This window comes from Pangasianodon hypophthalmus, chromosome 2 (assembly GCF_027358585.1).
Source record: "Pangasianodon hypophthalmus isolate fPanHyp1 chromosome 2, fPanHyp1.pri, whole genome shotgun sequence".
In the NCBI taxonomy this organism is placed as follows: domain Eukaryota; kingdom Metazoa; phylum Chordata; class Actinopteri; order Siluriformes; family Pangasiidae; genus Pangasianodon; species Pangasianodon hypophthalmus.
In genome coordinates, this window is record NC_069711.1 from 10020931 (window position 1) to 10041625 (window position 20695).

Here is a 20695-nt window from a genome sequence, read left to right on the forward strand (position 1 = left end):
CAGCACTAATTTTTTTTTTAATGAACATAATCTGATTATTCATATATTTGGCTCCTTGCTTCCATATACACAATGATATTTTGGCTATTTATTGGACCAATAGGGTTTTTTTTAAATTCCTGAACTTTTCACTGACAAAACACATTACATCCAAGTTGAAGATATTTAGGCCTATTTGTTTTTAAGTGATTAAGCTTTGAATTGAGTTTGTTCTTTCAATTCATGTGACCAGTCAAACAGACTAATAACTATAAGAACTCAGTGATAAACAATAATAACTTTGATAATGGTGGGTTATGATCTCAGACCCCCGGATATGCTTGACAGACCCATAGGCATCCTCAGACCCCACTTTGAGAACCATGGCTCTATCACATCTGGCACATTCTGCCCAAAGGAACATTGCTGGCCGGGTATTTCTGGTCGGCCGCATCAGGGCATGGAGCAGAGGAAGTGTATAATAATATGCAGTATAATATGTTATGTAGTAAATATCTTTAAATAATTTGTAGGGTCCACAAATTATGTGATAATATCTAAGAAATAAAAGCATCTCAATTTCAGTCCCTGCCCCCCACCATGCAAAGGAGCTTTCAGCTGTTGCATGGGAGGGAGAGAAAGATGTATTAATCAAAGACATTTGTGTGTCAAATATGAGAAGTGGAACTCTCATGTAGAACTGAAAATCCTAGTGGTATTAGTAGTACAGCCAAAAAATTTGTTGTAACAACAACAACAAAAATAATAATAATAACAACATATGATGAAATCATTTTTAGTCAAAATCTCAAAACAAATTAGACAAAGAATAAAAACAGAAATACAGTATAAATATAAAGAAATATAAACAATATGTATAAGGATAGAATAAATAAACTTTAAATATTTAAAAATATATTAAAAAATAAAATAAAATAAAAAAACCGACCCCTCTAAAATCTAAAATTTATTGAATTTAATTATTTGAAAACAGAAAAAGACAACTGAATGTAGAATATCTTCAATTTGTCCATAATCTTTCTTTATGAGAATGAACGCATGGATGGAGGGTTTGTGAGCTGCGTACTATGTGTGTGTCCGTTCTGCCTAAGTTCATGTGTGTGCTGAGTGAAGTGATGAGAGGTCGGTGTGTTAGATTGTAATCAGGCTTAATGAGCACTTTGTCTCTCTCTATCTCTCTAATCATTAAAAGGCTAGGCCACTTTAACACTATCATATGTTCTATACCTAATACACACTCTCAAACACACTATAATACACATACCACCACACATAATATCACTGCATTAATCCATATGCTAATTACACAACAAATATAGCCTGTGATTGGCTGAGTAATTGGGGTTTTTAGCAGCTGCGAGCTAAAAGCTGCCAATCACGCCACCTGTCTCCGCTTGAGAGCCAGTAATATTTTAGCAGGCACACTGGCTTGTGAAAAGACTTATATACACTTGTTTAATACACTTATAATACACTTGTTTACTGTAGTTATGTTTGATTTTCTTTTTTTTAAAAACTTAATTGCAACTTATTCCTGTGGTTCATGCATTTGCTGCTCTTCATTCCTACACTGTGCTGGCTGGCTGGTGTACTAGGCAATTCCCAAATAAAGTATCTGCATATGAATAGAGTAAGAGTAAGGGAACGAAATACATGGCTGATGTTGTGAAACACATCCGACAATGTAAATGGAGATAACACAATTGGGCTTTGTACGGAGAGAGACTCAGAATTTGTAATGACTATGTGTCTAATTTTGGGAAAAATCGAAATAATAATAAAAAAAATAGTAGCCTGTATTTGCAGTCTCTGCGAAGTAGTCTCTTCAAGGTGTGTGTTGCTTGGCTGTTACTTAGCAACAGAGCATCAGACACATTTATTCCACTGTGAATGCATGTTTACACAATCATATGACAAAACTGCAACCAAATTCAATATTATTATGCTGCCAAGGCAAAGGCTACAGAGACAATAAAGCCATTTTTGCTTTATAATTGGAAAAAACAAGTGGATAGATAAATGAAGCAAGAAATGGCCTATCTAAAGAGGTAGCAGACACTGAGTGTCGATCAGCTATTAAATGTTAAGTAGATCATATCGCTACAGAACATTATGGCTTCATATATTTAGACTTTAATAGTCACCACAAGGAGCACAAATACATTGGCATAATTTGTGCATGTTCACATCTTTTCTGTTCATCTAAGTACTAAGTATGTTTTTGGAATATTGGTCTCCATTAATTGTTTGTGCTATTAATAATGATTCAGGATGACTAAACATGTTGATTCTGGTTGAATGCTGTTTCACTTTGTCTATAAAAGGATCATTGGCCCCGCTGCACTTCTGTTGCTATGAGAGACATGCGACAGTGAGAACACACCTCAGCTGCCTGCCCATGTGCTGTCCACCTGACACAAACAGGGTCTGGCTTTGTCTAACACACAAACTTACACAGCACACACATGTGCATGGCATGTGTAAATACAAGTACAGGATGATGAGACTCAAGTCCGGGCTGGTGACTGCAAAAAAATGACAGTCACCTGAGAAACAATCAAGAGTAGATACCAAAAGAGTGTATGAGAGGGTTGTTGTGTGTGTGTGTGTGTGTATTTCTGTGTGTTTGTGTGTGTTTGGGAGGGGGGGTTGGTGGGGTATGAGGTGGGTTTTATTGAGATAGACTGGCACAAACATTTTCTATAGACCTAAAACAGACATTATTGAATCTGGCCACACTGTGCTCCTTTAGGTAGCAGGCCATTTTGTAAATGCCTTAAATGCCTTGAACAGCAGGCATTGGGCATCTGGGGAAAAAGAGGCTCAAAAACACAGTTAGACTCTTAAACAGCCTCTTAAAGCCTGACAAAACACACAGCCATCTCTCCAGGTGTCAGACCCAAGAGGGAAAAATCCATAAACACTGGCCATGGCCAAATGCAATTGTATACAAGTTTTTTCTCTAAGTAATTTTCTCCATTTTAGATGTTGCCTTACTTCATTTAATGGAGTCCTATCTATTTAAATACATACTTGTTTTATATACATTTAGGTTGAATTTTATTTTTGGAAAGAAATTTTAGCATTATAAAAGGTAGCTGTTAACTGATTGACCAGTTTTCTTCTCATCTTATCACCTACAACATGCCATGTGAGGGTCAGGTGGCGCGCACATTTGAAAGCGAGGAGAAAATTGATGCAAATAAAAATTACAAAAGCAAATTCCAGTTCTCAGTTTACCAGTGAATGAGAATGTATTGAATACCACATTTATAAGAAATATAAGTAGTTTAAAACATTGTACAACATCTATTTAACAAGTTAAACCTATTAAACTATTATAACTTTTTTCAAAATAAATAACTTGGAAGCTTTTCATCTCGCTTGCCGCTTTCTGCTTTGCTCTGCTCAAGGCCACATACGCGCACACACTTAATACCCCCCCAGTTCTTCTCCTAAACACCTCCCTCTCAGTACAGACCCATGCTGAGCCACACACTCCAGCGTGGGGGCTTGACAATAATTGGAATCAACTAAATCTAAAAATCCACTTTACCACAGAGGAAAAACACAAATAGTTTCCAAAAAAAATTAAAATGACTTGGGGTATATTCTTGCTTCCTCAGCTTGAATCTTGGCATCCCTAACTACAAAATACCTTTCTTATAATGTTTCTTTCTTTTTTTAAAAAAAAACCTTGTGAACAACAGCACATCTTGTTTAAAATCAAATATGAACTACAAAAAAAACCCAAAAAACAAATATAAAAGATCTCAGACTGTCTACTTCTACCCATATCCACATGCCCTTTAGCAAAGGCCCTTTTAACATTTTGCTCTGACCCATCAGCCTATTCTATGTTTAGCTGCATGCTAGCCATTAACGAGGCCAGTGGAGATGGGTTTTTAGAATGTAGACCTTCTGAAAAATATTCAGATGTGTCCTAAGTTCAAAGTCCATAAATCCAGAACTCCATGTACTGTATGTGCTGTTTTTTATTAGACAAGAATTTGGTGGTTTTAGTATCATATTTCTCTAAGTGGATTAAAAGTAACTATTCAGGCAGTATTTACATGGAGATGGACATTTGAGTGACAAAGCAGTTAACATTATATTGACTACAAAGGAGAGAGACGCATGAGTATGAATATTAGAATGAAAACCTTCAGATAGATATAGCTATTCCACATGCTAATAAAAACCTGGGTTGACATATTTAACATGTTCACTGACACACTCCCTTGCCCTGATGCCTGAAAACAATTGCAGCAAAAAAGAAAGAAAAGAAAAGTCTTAAGTGATTTGAATGTGAAGATGGATGTTTTTGCTCTTTTTTTTAATTTAACATACTGTCACGGCTCATGAAAGGTTTGTTAATTTATTTGATCACACACACAGAGGTGTACCATGCTTTCCAGCCCCAAGACTGAGACTGTGAGCCACTGATCTTCAAAATATTTAGCATAATATGCAAATTTCTGATGCAACTCAGGACGGATGAGATCATGTAAAAGCACGAATACAACACATCCCGACTGTCTTTAAACAGAAAATAGGTAGCAAGTAATGTTGTTGTTATTATTGTTGTTCTTCTTATTTTGGTTGCTCCCATTAGGAGTCGCCACAGTGGATCATTAGTCTGCATATTTGATTTGGCACAGTTTATATGCCGGATGCCCCTCCTGATACAACCCTCCCCAGTTTTATCCAGGACTGGCACTAGAAGTGCACTGTCTTGTGCAACCCCAGTGGGTGGGGTTGGTTCCCTGGCTGGGAATCAAACCCGGGCTGTGGTGGCCTAACTACTAGTCCTCCAGGGAACCCAAAATAGGCAGCGTGTATTGCAGTGTAAAAAAAAAAACAAAACAAAAGGAAAGGAAAACCAAACAATTGCTTCTAAGGTTGAAATTATATCTCCTGTTTGAGAACAGACAGTTCATCTGCCTAATATGCCTCATTTGACTAAAAATTCTCCTCAAATTGCACTGATCTCAGCTGCGCTCAGGCACCCCATTGTTGGTGTCTGACAGGTATTCAGCCCAGTCCTTGAGGAACCGGAGCTGCGTCTCAGCGGCTGCCAAGTGAGCACTGGTGGGATGTCAGTGGAGGAGGAGAACACCCAAATAGCTCCTTTTATCTTTTTCATTTCAAACCAAAGAAAATGAAAATCAGTGCTATATTTGAAGAGGTTAATATGAAATATTGAAAGAGATGAGATTTCTTGAATTTTTTTTTTCTTTTTAAATTACATTTGGTGGAAATAAAGAAAATATAGTGTGGAATTAAAATTACAGCTGGTTTCTATTAGGTTAAATGAGAACTACTGGAACTTTTATGATTCCTCCATCATCAGTAACCAGTTTCTTAATCCCAGGAACAAAAGGTGCAAGGTGGGAGAATTCATCATTCACACACTCATTCACATGTATGGGCAGTTTAGTGTGGCCAATCTGCCTAGCTGCAAGTTTTTGGACAGTGGGAGGACAAGAGAGAACCTGGAGAAAGCCCACGTGAACATGGAGAACATGCAAAATGCCACACAGACAGTAACCCAAGCTCAGGATCAAACCAATGGCCATGGAGCTGTGACGTGGCAATGCTACCTGCTATGCTACCATGCTACCAACTTTTATGATGCTTGAGAAGAACATACACAGTGGTATTATACAATCAGGTACATAACTATTTACAATAACAATAACAAAGCTATTGTTAAAGCCAGGCAGAGCATCACCAGAGAAGAAACCCAGAGTCTGGTGATATGTATGTGTTCCAGACTTCAGACAAAAGGATTTAATTTAATTTATGATCATTAGTGTCCAAGTACTTTTGGTTCCCTTAAAAAGAGGGGTGGGACTGTTATTTAAATATGAAAGTCTGCACTTTGAGCTCATACTCATTATTTAATTTCAACTCCAATATACTGTTATAGACAGCTAAAATAATAACTTTGTCAATGTCCAAATATTTTTGGACCTGACTGTGTATTGCTATGGAAATCTTAGATATTTTAACATAATGTTTCTGAATTCACCTCTTTCAAATGAAGGTATTGCGAATCCAGGGATAAAAAAATTAAGCTGTAAAAATTCATACACCTTATATACCTTTTATTCATGTATATGGACATTTAAGGGTAAAAAATCCAGGGTACTCAGAAAAATCAAACAAGCCTTATTTCAAACTCAATTGTGGCCAAGTAAAATACAGATTCAAGGTAAAACGTTTATATTAATTTTTTTGGCTTAATGTCAGTGAATGATGATTTTTATTTTACTTTGGCTTTATTTCCAAGGTTAAGGTAAAAACATTAAAACATCACTTTCTTATAATTGAGTCTGCAGGCTAGTCCTTGAGGGCTGCCAGCAATGTTCAGTTCCATGCCTAAACCACATCTGGATGTGGGTCTCAGTGTGGTTGATTTTCTCTGCACTGAGTTTCAATCACATGTTCACACATGCCCAAACAAGCCAAATGAAAAAGGCAAAAGCAGCAGGGTGCAAAATAACAACAACAAAAAAAATGTAGGCGCGAGCGCACCCTAAAATCCAAAGTAAACCATGGGTTCTGAGAGCTGTTTTACAAGGGACCAATAAAAGATGAGAGTATCTGCATGTAGAGAATGAGAGATCATGACTGGCTCACCGTGGAGCAGCACATAAGCACGATGATGAAGGCCTCGATGACTCCTCCAATTCCCACCATCCAGGTCATCCTCAAAAACAGGATCACACCTAGGATATTCTGAAGACAGGGGAAATATACTCCCATCAGCGTGCCCATCCGTGGAGCCTGTGAACACACACACGCACACACACATTGAGACAAACTATAAGTTTATTATCTGAGAAACAATGAATCATGAATAATGTTTTGAAATCTGTTGCTGAAAGCCTTGAAGAGAAGGTAAACTGAGAGTTTGCAGTAGATCCTTTTTCATCAGCTCTAACAGAATGACTATAAACTGATTTCATTTGATGAATTAACATTATATTACCAATGCAGTTACAAATGTACTTAACTGAACGTCTACTGTTGTAAGAACTCAGGAGTTTTTTTTATTTTCAATTGCGAAGTTGTATATCCAGTACACAACTGATTTTAATGTGAATCTTAATCTTTAATGTGTGTATAAGTGTAATAGTGACACTTTCAGAAATGGACACTTTCAGAACTGGGTTATGTCAGTTATGCATGTTAATACCATTAGTTAGACATACCAATGTCCCAATAACATCTTTTCTTATTGTGTAGTTAATTTTATTCAGTCTTATCCCTGTATAATTATTTGTTGAGTTATTAATTCTATTAATTCTGCAGCCCTTGTGGTGTTTTCAATGTGCTTTATAAATAAAGTTGTCTAATGTAGACTTCTTATAAAATACAAAAAGACATCAAACAATAAGAACCAACATAGAGCCAACCAGCGCCCATAGGGAGAACACGAAAATAATCGTTAGCATTTCCAGTATTTTCCAGTGTTTCCCAGGGGTATAGTAGCTTTGCCTAGGTTTTGCATAGTAGGGCATATGTTTCATATTTAAAGAAAAAAAAAGGTGGTTTAGGCCACACCTACTTTGTTTTAAATCTAATTACAGAATATTTAGAGCACTAAACACATGCGGTTTGTGCATATGTCTGTGTGTGTGTGTGTGTGTGTGTGTGTGCGCGCGCTGGGGGTGGGGGTGGGGGGGATTTGTTTAGGGGGAAAAGTTGATAATTAATGATACATTGTGAACGTCACAATGAAGGTTAGTTTGGGAGAGCTTATCCTACTGGTGAATAAACTGATAAACTGATTTATCTTCTTTTCATTAAACTAAATTCCCAAGGACAAATACAAGGAAAAGAGTATACCAAATAATGAGTGTGAAATATTATGCTGGTGAAGGGGTAAGTATAGTTTTACACATCAGAAAGCTGCCGAACCTCAATAACAGGCACAGATTACAACATTTCACACTGGTTAAGTCTTTATTTACTTACACACACATCCGTATAGATAAGTGAACCAAGCAGATGGCAAACCGAGAAACAAGACTTTTAATGTAATTATCCCGAAGCAAATATGGACTTCATAATGCCTCTTATTTGGAAGTAATTTATGCAAAGACAGAAACCCATATGGCATGAGTGATTCTGGCTATAAATGTTATCTAGAGCAGAAAGGATGTCTAGACAGATATAAACTAATAAGGAGATTTATATTAGGTGACAGAATATAGCAGCTTCAGGAATTGAGGTTCTGTAAAACTGGGACTCATATATGCATCTGTCTCATTATGAAAACAATTCAGTTTGAATTTTATTTATTTAGTATTTTTCATTTTATCTTGTAAAGCTTCTCAGCCACTGTAGTTGACAAGCCAATATCCTATCTACATGTACACTCACTGACCACAGAACACCTATACGGATACACCTATATGAATGTGCAGGTGTACAGATGTTCCTAATAAATTGGTCAATGAGGGTATAAATGGTCATTTAATAAATAGATAGATTTTAAAATTTTACTGAACTTAATAAGATGATTATTAGTAAGGTAATATTTCAAGCCTTTAATTTCCACAGTTCCACATTAGACTACCTGTCTGCTACCTAAATCCAAACTAAATCTTCAGGTTTAATTTCCTTTTTGTATCAAAAAAGCCAGGTTGCTCTGCATAGCAACAACATAGAGAAAATGTCCTCTATCTTTGTCCGCCTTCTTTGTATGCTAATATCTTGTGCTGCTTGCCTGATGTCTGATATATGCTAATTAAATTTAGCATCTGTGTCCTTCAGTGTTCAGGAAGAGGGTGTTAATATACAACAATTTCATTTTTAACCAACCTTCCAAGATCCAAGGCACTATTATGGGGTATAAATAAAAATATAAAAGCCTTTATCTGCACCAGTGGAGCACCAGTAAAGGTAACTGTTTATACCCAAATTACTGCATCTCCTTTTTTTGTGTATGATTTCATTTTTAAGTTTACAGTTTATAGCTACTTTTCCAAATTCTTTTTCTTAAAGCTTTTTCTTAAATCATGTCAGAACTTTTTCCACTCTCAGTGTTAAAAACTCCAACATATAAAAAAATAAGTGAAAAACAATCAGAAACATTTTAGGGAAAAATAGGAAATAGGACCTAGTCGCATAAGTGTGCACGCTCCTAAACTAATACTTTGTTGAAGCACCTTTTTATTTTATTACACCACTCAGTCTTTTTGAGTAAGAGTCTATCAGCATGGCATATCTTGATTTGGCAATATTTTTCCACTCTTTCTTGCAAAAACATTCCAGATCCATCAAATTGTGCGGGCATCTCCTGTGCACAGCTTGCTTCAGGTCACCCCACAGATTTGTAGATGGATTCAGGTCTGGGCTCTGGCTAGATCATTCAAAAACCTTAATCTTCTTTTCGTTAAGCCATTCCTTTGTTGATTTAGATGTACGCTTTGGGTCATTGTCATGCTGAAAGGTGAAATTCATTTTCATCTTCAGCTTACTTCAGCTTAAAGCAGACACCTGAAGGTTTTGCACTAAAATCGACTGTTATTGGTAGCTATTCATGATTCCCTCCACCTTGATAAAAGCCCCAGTTCTGGCTGAAGAAAAGCAGCCCTAAAGCATTATGCTGCCACCACCATGCTTCACCTTGGGTATAGTGTACATTTTTGTGCCAAACATACCTTTTGGAATTATAAAATTATTATATCTTTTGAAATTGGTCTCATCTATAACTCAGACTATAACACATTTTGCCACATGGTTTGGGGTGATTTAGTTGAGCTTGGATGTTTTTGTGAGAAAGCGCTTTCTTCTAGATATTCCTGCTCCTTTAATGTTGCTGTAGGTCGCTTGGCAGCCTCCCTGGTATTTTTTGTCCTTTTAGAAATTTTGGAGGGATGTCCTTGTCTTGCTAATGTGACTGAGGTGCTCCATTTTCTCCACTTGTTGATGATGGGCTTCACTGTGGTCAATGGTACATCTAATATTTTGGAAATTCTTTTATACCCCTCTCTGATTGATACCTTTCAACACACTGATGGTGGAAACAGTTCTGACATGATTTAGCTTGGTTTCTTTTTTTTTTTTACATTACAAAAAACCTGCCATTTTAACAGGGGTGTGTAGACTTATTATATCCACTGTATGTAATTAGTGGGCATTTAGGGAATTAAGCAAATGACCACAATTGCTGTTGCTCAAATGTTAGAATTTGCATGCAGACAGTAGTGGCTCACTTGTCATACCGATCCAATAACTGTGTGTCTATTATAATCTACAACTGTGGATAAATGGTGAGAAAAGGACATCCAGTGAACCATGGTTCTTGTAAACAACATTGCAGTTGTGTTTACAGTGACCTTAGAGAAGTCTGAGTGTGGAAATACCTAACTTCTTAAAAGCAGGTGATGAACTGAAAGGTTGTGGGAAATGATTCCTGATGAGGTGTTACTACTGCATAAAGTGCCCTTGAGTAAGCAATTAAAGCGGTCACAGTATATGTGTTCCCTGATCTTTCACTCTGCATGCTTAGAAAAAAAGGATTCCTCAAGGATTCACAGGTAGTTAATGGTTCTAGCTTTCTAAAGTGGTTGGAACCTTTTATGAATAGTAAACCATATGTTATACATAAAGGCATTCATATTCAGAAATTAGAAGGCATTTGTATTCAGTAAGTAGAAATTCAATCATTTCTAGTTTCCCAGACTTCTAATGACAACTGCCTGTTCCTGATTAGTATACTTCCCATAATTGTCCTGGACATTCAGCGGATCTTTGGTTATCATCTGCAAAGTCTCACTCCTAGCATTCCACTAGTGACATTACATAGCCTTTTGTTTTGTGCACGCTTTTCTGGTATTGACCCTGTCTGTTCTGTTCATTGAATTCTGCATAGCCTAGTTAAATCTGTCAGCTGATCGCCCGATACTTTGCCTGTCTATTGACTTTGAGTATTGGTTTGCCCTTTGGATTTGTCTGCTTCGTTCAATAAATGCTGCACTTACATCCAAATCCTGTGTATACCTGAAAATCTGCCACTGCTAGAGCTCAGTATAAATAAGTGTAGTTAACAATTTTATTCATATAAAATTTTTTCGAGATATGCAGTGTCTATGATTAAGATGATATCTCTTGTGATAAAAAAAAAAAAAACTTTTCTGTATACTTTACAGAGATAAAGTATAACTAATTAATTGTGTCATATTCATGTATTTCATATTGTCCTTGAATGCAATCCATTGTTTTTGTGAGTCTATTTACGGTTCAAAACATGTACATTGAACCATGTATTACTTGCATATGGCAAAAAACACAAATCTTCATTTACACATTTACTGTTTGTTATTATCTATCATTGCTGTCAATCACATACACATATTCATCCGCAGTGTTTATGTGCATGTTGTGGCAGTGTTCACAGAATAGAATACAGCAGTGGACAGCATCAGAAAATAAAATCTGATCTGATACGGATTCAGTGATTTGAGACAGTATTGACCCCACTACCAGATGAAGAGTGTGATGCAGAGATCCAGTGAAGCTGTATGAACCTACACACAGAATAGTTTTTACATGCTGCATTTGTTTAATCAGTCGTACCAATATGTTGTAAGCTTTAACTTAAAGAATTGCAAGATCTCTACTATCCAAAGGAAAAGAAAAACTGCATGGAGTGTCTAATAGGGCTCTTGTAATGTTTTCATCCGGAATCCTTCTAGCAACATTTCTCTATTTGGCACCATTATGGGCCCAGCTAGCCAAAAGCTGTGCTTTGTCACTACCACGCTGGCTGAAATGAGTTCTCATTATCAAACAGGTGGTGTATCAGGCAGGTGAGAATGTCTGAATCAACAGCGCTTGGCAGAGGTCACTCTTTTTTCTGAGCTTGTCTGGGGAATAGCAGACACCGTAGGCAGCTCACATTCAATTTACTTTTCCAGTAGCTGTCGCAGGTGTGTAATCAAGCCTCTCTGCGTGTGAGGACGTTTTTCTGTGTGTGTGAGTATGAACACTGGCATGTGTGATTATATTTTCTCCTGGGGTGCTCCCGAGCTGCAAGGAACTCAGGTAATACAGTGATAGAGAGCAACACCAGATGCCCAGCGGCCCCCTGGGATAGATGTCGACGGACCCTGGCTGTGAGGACTCAGGTGCCATCGGCGATCTGCTGCCAGCGCCAGCTGCTCTGCCTCTTAATCCCTCACGCCCTTCTGCTGCGCCACCCTGCCTCTGACACCATGTCACCCAGGGTGCCTGGCTCCACCTGCCCAGCTGTGGGGTCCAGATGTGCGAGAGATAGTTCGCACTGGACTCAACTACACAGTGACACTGCAATTTACCCATTTGCAAACTCATTAAAATGAAATACAAGATCTAGTTCAATTTATAAATAGCCTGTATATTACCCATTTATTATTTTTAGATACATCCAATTATAATTGGATGCTGTTCAATATTCTAGAAGAAAAAGTCAGTTGCTGAAATATACAGTTTTTTTTTCATCAACGTAACAGAGGATTCTATGAGCTAATGAATCACACCAGTTTATGAATATTACAATTTCAATTTCATCATTTGAAGATTTGGATTTCAAGACAAATTGTGAAAGACATAAAACTGTACTTCTTAAATTGAAATTGAAATGAAATTAAATTTGAGTGTCTTAAGAATAATAGTTTAACCATGTTATCTCCTAGTAATGATTTTTGACTGTGATTTCTGATTCCCCCAAAGAATAATAGCATAAATAATTATTAGAAAACAATCTAGCTAGCTGATATGGTTAATTCTTTGAGCAAAACGACAAGTAAATATTTTCCGAATGATACCAGTGGGACTGGTGCTAGCTCGGCTTTGTTGCAGAGACAAGGTTGGTGATCACAGCAACTTAAACACATACAGTATATGCATATGTTATACAGTATAAGATATGATGGAGTCTTGCACTTGCTTGAACACAATAATACCAATAGTCATAATTGAGTTGAAGCAGTGGAACATTAGACAGTATGATTACTGGCAATGCTTTAATTGGTCTAGTGTGTCTGTCTGAGAGAGCACTCCAGACTTATCTACTCAATGAAGATAAACACAGAAACTAATTGTGTTAAAATGGACATGGGATTGGCAAACAACTTTGTGAGAAAGAGATAAATCTGCTCCCAATTAGCATATATAAGACCAGTGGGTCTTTTTTGGCTACAGTTCCCCCTTTCAATGATCTTTTAAATCAGGTAGTCCTTTACTGGACCACAAATACTTAGGAAGAACATATATGATGCTATAAAAAGAGTATTCACTGCAGTGATTAAATATATATTGCAGATTAATATCTAAATAGATTATGTAATAATAGACAGTGAGTTTACTAATTTCATGGAAATGCCATTCCTGCGTATTCACCTCAAACTTTTTCTCATCTAACTCAAAACCCTATAATATTTAGATGTTACACTATATGGCCAAAAGTATGTAACCATAACACCCATAAGAGGGTCTTCCCCAAACGTTTACCACTAAGTTGGAAACACGTAATTGTCTAGAATGTCTTAGAATGCTCTAGCATTAAGATTCCCTTTCACTGGAACTAAGTGGCTAAGCCCAAACCTGTTGCAGTATGACAACGCCCCTGTGATATCCATAAAGACATGGTTTGCCAAAGTTGGTGTGGAAGAACTTTAGTGGCCTGTACAGAGCCCTGACCTCAACCCACTGAATGCCTGAGGGATGAACTGGAACACCAACTTTGCACCAGACCTTCTAGCCAGGCATCAGTGCCTGACCTCACTCATGCTCTTGTGACTGAATGGACACAAATCCCCATAGCCACACTCCATAATCTAGTGGAAAGCCTTCCCAGAAGTGTGGCTGCTTTAGCAGCAAAGGGGGACCAACTCCATATTAATTGCTATGGTTTTAGAATGGGATGGTCAATGGGCAGTGTCTACATACTTTTGGTAATTTGCCATTATAATAACAGAACTTACTTTAATAAGTTCTATAATAGTATACTATTATTGAGTTGAGCCTTTTAGAACAGTATCACTGTATAAACATTGGGATAAAATTATTATGCATATACAGCTCTCTCTTTCTCTCTCTCTCTCTCTCTCTCTCTCTCTCACACACTCTCTCTAACTTTCCACTTCTTTGTTTGGATAATTTAACAACAATTTAACTTTCCTACTTATTGTTAAAAGCTTTTTGGTTATCACACTGAACTGTCATTCTACAAGGTCAAACTGAATGGTAACTCATTAGAGATACTGGGATAACACGACAAAATCCATTATGACAAACTTGTGGTTCTCACACTCGATACATGATGTACAGAAATGCCATTTTGCTCCACCATGACTGTGAGTAAAGGTCCTCCTCTTTTCATCAGTCTGAAGCTCCTCATTAAAATTCAGCCCTTGGGTTTTGATTAATGTCATGTCATGTTGCATTGCTCTGGCTCCGCGCTTGATTGCATTAATAATTGTCCTAAGCAGAAATTTCACGGTCACATTTATGTGAAGTGACGAAGTGGATAGAGGTGGGGACTGTAAAAAGGATTCAATACTAGATCCATGAGACAATGTGTTTTTTTTTTGTTTTCTTGTTTTTTTTTTTTAAACTTTACAGCAAGTAGTCAGCTGTCATGTTATTTTGGTCTGAGAGATGATGTGTTTTTTTCTGACCATATGCCCTTTATGGATCGGTGGCTAAAATATGTACTATGCAAGCACAGTGCTAGCTCATGCCATATTTTCCTAATGCATACCTGGCTTATGGCTTTTGCTTCATTCATTTAAAGCATCTGAAAGAACCAGGATCTCATGTGTTCCAGCTGACCCTCTCAAAATGGAGGCTGATTGGAGTGCAGCTGTTTTGTCGGTGAGATAATTACGTTTGAGACACGCTCTGAAACTTAGGGAAGATTAAACTTCTCCCTTCAATCGCTATGAGAGTGCAAACTCTTCTCTCTCTCTCTCTCTCTCTCTCTCTCTCTATCTCTCTTTCTATCTGTGATTGCATTTTTGCAATCATAGACAGTAGACATTATATATTAAAAACCGCATGTTTCACTAATGTTTAATTCTAACTTGCTAGTTTGCTTGAGTCGGTAAACTACCACTGATATCTTAGCAAAGAGATAAATGATTGCATTGTAGTGTTACTTGCTTAATGTTCTGATGGAAAAATATAATTGCTTCACACAGTTTTGAGCCAGCCGGACTGCAAAAAAATGACAGTAAAAGAAAATATCTTGAATATAGTCAAACTGATCTAGTATTTCCTATTATAAGATTATAATAAACCAAATATCATACAAATATCATATACAAATATCATAAATATATAATAAACCAAATATATAAGAATATAATTCTTATATTTGGTTTATTGTAATTTTATAATAGGAAATACTAGATCAATCTGACTATATTCAAGATATTTTTACTTTGTAAGATGTCAGTTTTTGTAGTGCAGCACAAGGTTAGTCTATAACTCCAACTGTTTAAACAAACCTAGCATAGGAACAATGGCTCTTTGGGCTACTGAATGGGCTACTTTGGGCTACTGAATGGCAGGTTATGAGTTCAGCTTATGATATAAGACACTTCAGATTGTGTATGTAAAGCTCATTCAGATTGTGTATGTACAGTGCCTCCAGAAAGTATTCACCCCCATATGATAATTTCTCTTTTTGCTGCATTGCATGAAATTTAAGCATATCAAAATAGGATTTTTCCCTGCTCCTTTTAAAATGACTCTCTACAGAAATAAAATTAAATAACATATTTAGATGTCCTCAAAATTATTTGAAAATAAACAAAAGCTAATCTAATTAATTCATAAGAGTTCCCTCCCTCAGTATGATTTGTCGTTTTGCAGCAATTACAGATTGTTGAACAGAGAGTTGTCTCGGAGGTGTCTATATGAGCTTTGCACATTTTAATTTTAGGATTTTCTTCCATTCCCCACAGCACATTTTCTCCAAATCAAAAAAAAAAAAAAAAAATGGGATGGAGAATGTTGATGGTCAGCAATTTTCAGGCCATGCCACTGATTTAAATCTGGGCACGGATTTAAGTCTGGGCTTTGACTTGGCCATTCCAAAGGATTGGCTTCTTTTTTCAAGCCAATCCTTTGTAGTTTCTGTCCTGTGCTTTGGCTTATTGTCCTGTTGTAGCATATATATTCACTCTAAATGCTGATGTCTGGCTGACTGAAGCAGATTCTCCTCAACAATTTGCTTATATCTGACTCCATCTATGTTGCCCGTGATGCCAACAAGCTTTCCAGTTCCTCCTGCTGAAAAGCAACCCTGAGCATGATGCTATCACCAACATGCTTTGGTTTGTGCCAGACATTATGCATTGGCTTTAGACCAAATGCCTCAACTTTAGTCTCACCAGACCACAAAATTGTTTCCAACAGCTTTCAGACTTTCTAACATAGCCTTTCTCAGAAGTGGATTCCTTCTGGCCACTCTGCCATAGAGGCTGCATCTGTGCAGAGCTGATGATGTTGATGAGTTCTACACAGGTTCTGGTTGTAGCTTGACTCTTGGACACTTCTCTGACAACTGCTTTGCCTATATTTTAATAGCCTTCAATATCTTTTTTCTTCCTAAGGAGGAAGCTTCATACGCAGTTCCTTGCTCTTCATGACAGCAGGACTGAGCTGATCTGCCATTTTATCTGTTAGACCTCCTAAAGTCAGAGATATTTATTGTGCAAACTAATTAAGTACTAAGAAAATTAAGTACTAGTCCTAATTTAGAAAAAGAAATGGGTTTGAATACTTATCAATTATGCAGTTTTTAGACTTTGAAAAAAAAAATTCTGAGAACATCTAAATATTATTTAATTTTATTTCTGTAAAGAGCCGCTTTAAAATGAGCACAGAAAAAAAATCTCATTTGAAAATACTTAAATTTGATGTTGCAATACACCAAAAACAGAAATAATCACTAGGGGGTAATTACTTTCTGGAGGCACTGGACATTCATACCATTTTTGCTTCCTGTATGTCTGACTTCCTAATCATGGAAGCATTTTTTGACCAACACAGACTGAAGGGGAAAGAAAAAGAAAAAAGAAAGAGAGAGCTCTAAACAGTAGTGCTTTCTAATGAGTGCCTCTTCTTAGGCTACTTGGGATTATCTTTATGTCAAAGCACAAAGAGAACGCAGAAAGCTGAAATCTCTTATTACCTTGTCATACAGCTGTCTCCACTAACAGCTATACTGCCTGTCAAATGTTCCAGGTAATATTTGGTTTTCACTGATTCGAAGCAAGGACGTTGTGATAGTGCCGAGAGTGGAGTCGAGCACTGAGCTACTCTAGGAGGGGAGCTGGAGCAAAAGGTTTGAGAAAGATGTTGTCATGTATTCATTAGAAATTTATTTATTTCAAAGTTTGAAAACCTTTGAAAAAAGGGGAATGGAAAGGAAATGGAGTGAAAAAGGGTATGCTTGATATAGGCTGGTGTGTGTACAAGGCTGTGGGTGAATGAGTATGTGTTACCTGTACAGGCTTCTTGCGGGAGCCTTCGTTATTCTCAGCTTCCTCGTGTTCCTTGCTGCCCTGAGGCAGGTTGGAATAGTTGGCAAGGCTACTGAGCAGAGACGATACCATGGGACTAGTGTCCATCTCCTCCTACAGCACACACATACACGCAAGAGAAACAGCTTCAGTAGCTATAGAGATGTGACACATAAACATTTAAATGCACTAAAAATGTAAAATATGCTCTGATAGCTGGTTGTGATATTGAATGGGAGGTTTAAAACAAATTCTATCAGGAACTTGCTGTTACTGTTATAGAACTTACTATAATAAGATACGGCTTTTGCTTATACACAATAGTATACTGTTAAAGAGTTGAGCTTTTTAGAACAGTTTCACTGTGTAAGCATTGGTATAAAATTATTACGCATACACAGGAACACACACACTCGCTCATCCATAAAGAAGCCGTGTCTCTTCCAAATATCATGCACAGGAAACAAAAAAGCTGCTTGTCATTGGCCAGCTCTTTTGTTCAAACCAAGGAACACAAAAACTGTTTGAACACAAAATTGTTTTGTTATTTTTCCCTTAGAATAATTTATACTTTGATTGGATGATGTGTGCTATTTACTTCTATCATCTCCTTCTCCTTTTGAAAATAATAATTTAAAAAATTGCCAAGAATGTTTATTACTCCCGCTATTTTATTTCACACGTGCCTCTGTCACTGCTGATGACATGCTATGAATGTAACGGTGAGGTGGGATTAAATTAAATAAATTATCCCCAGGGGACAGTAAATCTAGGGAGGATTTCATAGTGGGATGTCTATAATGCACGTATGCATACCTCAAACAGCGCCATGTTTTTGCCATCATACTGCTGGCCCTTCTCTGGATCACTGCTGTTGATGAAAGGACTGCTTTCCTTGGGATTTCCATCTCCTGAAAATGACCAGGAGCATTACAATTTACAAACAAAACCAAATAATAAACCAAGATACATACGACATTATCATACGCACAAAAAATGGCATCAGAATCCAATACAAGAGTGTGAATTTCCACAAGAGAAACTTTAAGTTAAATAATTGCAGCAACTTTTAAGGCTCCCTGGAGGACTAGTGGTTAGGCCTTGGCACTCTCACTGTTGTGGCCCAGGTTGGATTCCTGGCCAGGGAACCACGACAGTGCACTCCCAGTGCTGGTCCCAAACCTGGACAAAACTGGTGAGGGCAAAAAACCATGCCAAATCAAATGTGTGGACCAATGAACTGCTGTGGCGACCCCTAACAGGAGCAGCCAAAAGAAGAACAACAACAATGATTGCAGCAACTTTTAGCTGGGAAATGCAGATATTCATCTTGGCTTTATAATAAGAACAGAAATAAAGAGCCCCTGATTTAAAGTGATTTTTTTCATACTTTAAATATGATCATAGACCTTATTAGCAGTTCTGTGCTTGAATAAGTGGTTTAGGTGCACCAGGAACTTGAACAAAACAAAAATCTTTGGGAATCTTAGGTCCCTTTTAAGAACCTCTTGCATAAAGTGACTGCTGATCTGCTAATAGACTCTGTACTGTTAGTAAATCCCTTGGAGTCGGGATTTGCTCCAGGGCTATTTATAGAACTGTCTGTCAAGCTTATACTGGTGACAGAGACTTCTCCACACACTCATACTGCAGGAGCGGAATGATAACAAGTCTATACTATAGTTTCAGACTCTACTACATAGACACTAATAGCATGATGCAATCTTATGCATAAAGTATATGAACAGTGTAAACTCTAGGGCTGTCAGATTGAACTCTGTGACTGCAAACATAATACAAAAGTCAGCGTATTTCTAAAATGGTGTCATCACCACCAGAAGAGCGCTTGTGACCCAATCAGAGGGAACGTCATACAAGCATCATATTAGCACTCTGATACGAGCCATCAAATTTCACTCAGGGGGATGTACTTGTGTGGGAAATGAGGTGGAAATGACAGCTACATGTTTAGCATTTAATTCAATGTATAGAAAGAAGTTGTGTAGTCTGACATGGTGTAATACATTCAAGAGTCCACTATATACAGCAGTAGTTGATATTTTGTAAATAATTTTCTTCTTTTTATAGTCATGTATAAAGGCACAGCACTTTACATTTTGTCAGACAACAGAGTTTAAAGTAACAGTTCTGTTATTTAATTATTCTATTCAATCATTCAATCATCATATTTGTAGAAGTAAATATTGTGATTCATGATACAAATAGAATATAACCATAACTACAATACATTAACAAAATACAATCAACTTATTAACTACATACATATAACCCAGAAGACTGTAACAGATTTTCATTAGCCAAAGATAACTGGGTTATATGCAAATAAAAGAAGCTCCAGTAGAATGCCTAATGCCCCATCTTATTTGTGGCTGAATCTCAAATGGCATGCACTTCATGTAATGCACTATGTAGTGTATGAACACAGGACTAATATTTTTAAAATGTAATTTAAATCAATGTATTGAAAAATTTAAATCAATGTATTGTAATGAGCATACACTGGATGGTGGTAACCTTTTAAAACACATTATTATTTTCCATCATTGTAATTAATACTGCTAACATGTGTGATGTGATACAGTGGGTGATTGGATGACAGTGTCCAAGAGATAAGGAGTATGAATGAGGGAGTATCTGTATTAAAGGGGAACTCAGAATTATCTCTTATTTGGATCATATCTGATTTTAAACAAAAGTAATATTTTGTTACTTGCACATTTTACAAAACGTGCAAAAGGTCTTGAGACATGAGTTGAGGACCGTGATGTCACACATCCGGGGAGCAGGATTTATTCATTCCCACGCTGTTAAAACACGTCTTTGCACTGTGGACCTGACAAAAATATGCTCATCTATTTGAAAAATAATGAGAGATAACCAAAAATCAGGGCGCATAATTAAATAGTTTTAGAAGTCAGGTAGGAGTAGGAGGTTTACCACTAGGCTACATATGAGAAACTGAAGAAAATTATTTCTTCCACAATAGTGAATAACTAAAAAGGCAAAAAAAGGTTATTTGTCTTAACATATATCTTATTGCAAAGCTGCTGCACATGTGACCAGGATATCTGAGCTCCTTCACTCTTTTCTTGTTGCTTTCAAAGTTTTCTACAGGTTTATTTTCCTGAATGTGACATGCAGAA

The 20695-nt window shown here is 37.0% G+C and overlaps 1 protein-coding gene across 6 annotated transcripts in view; it reads right to left on the reverse strand.

The window, feature by feature from the left end:
* The window catches only part of slc12a5a (solute carrier family 12 member 5a), a 153510-nt gene that overhangs the window by 29378 nt on the left and 103437 nt on the right, over positions 1 to 20695 (reverse strand). For all 6 annotated transcript variants that reach the window (XM_053228115.1, XM_053228120.1, XM_053228117.1 and 3 more), the window contains 3 exons: positions 18348 to 18442; positions 17514 to 17645; positions 6646 to 6792 (listed from right to left, as the gene is read on the reverse strand). In XM_053228115.1, coding sequence (XP_053084090.1) covers positions 6646 to 6792; positions 17514 to 17645; positions 18348 to 18442 — 374 coding nt within the window. The remainder of the gene's footprint in view (positions 1 to 6645; positions 6793 to 17513; positions 17646 to 18347; positions 18443 to 20695) is intronic.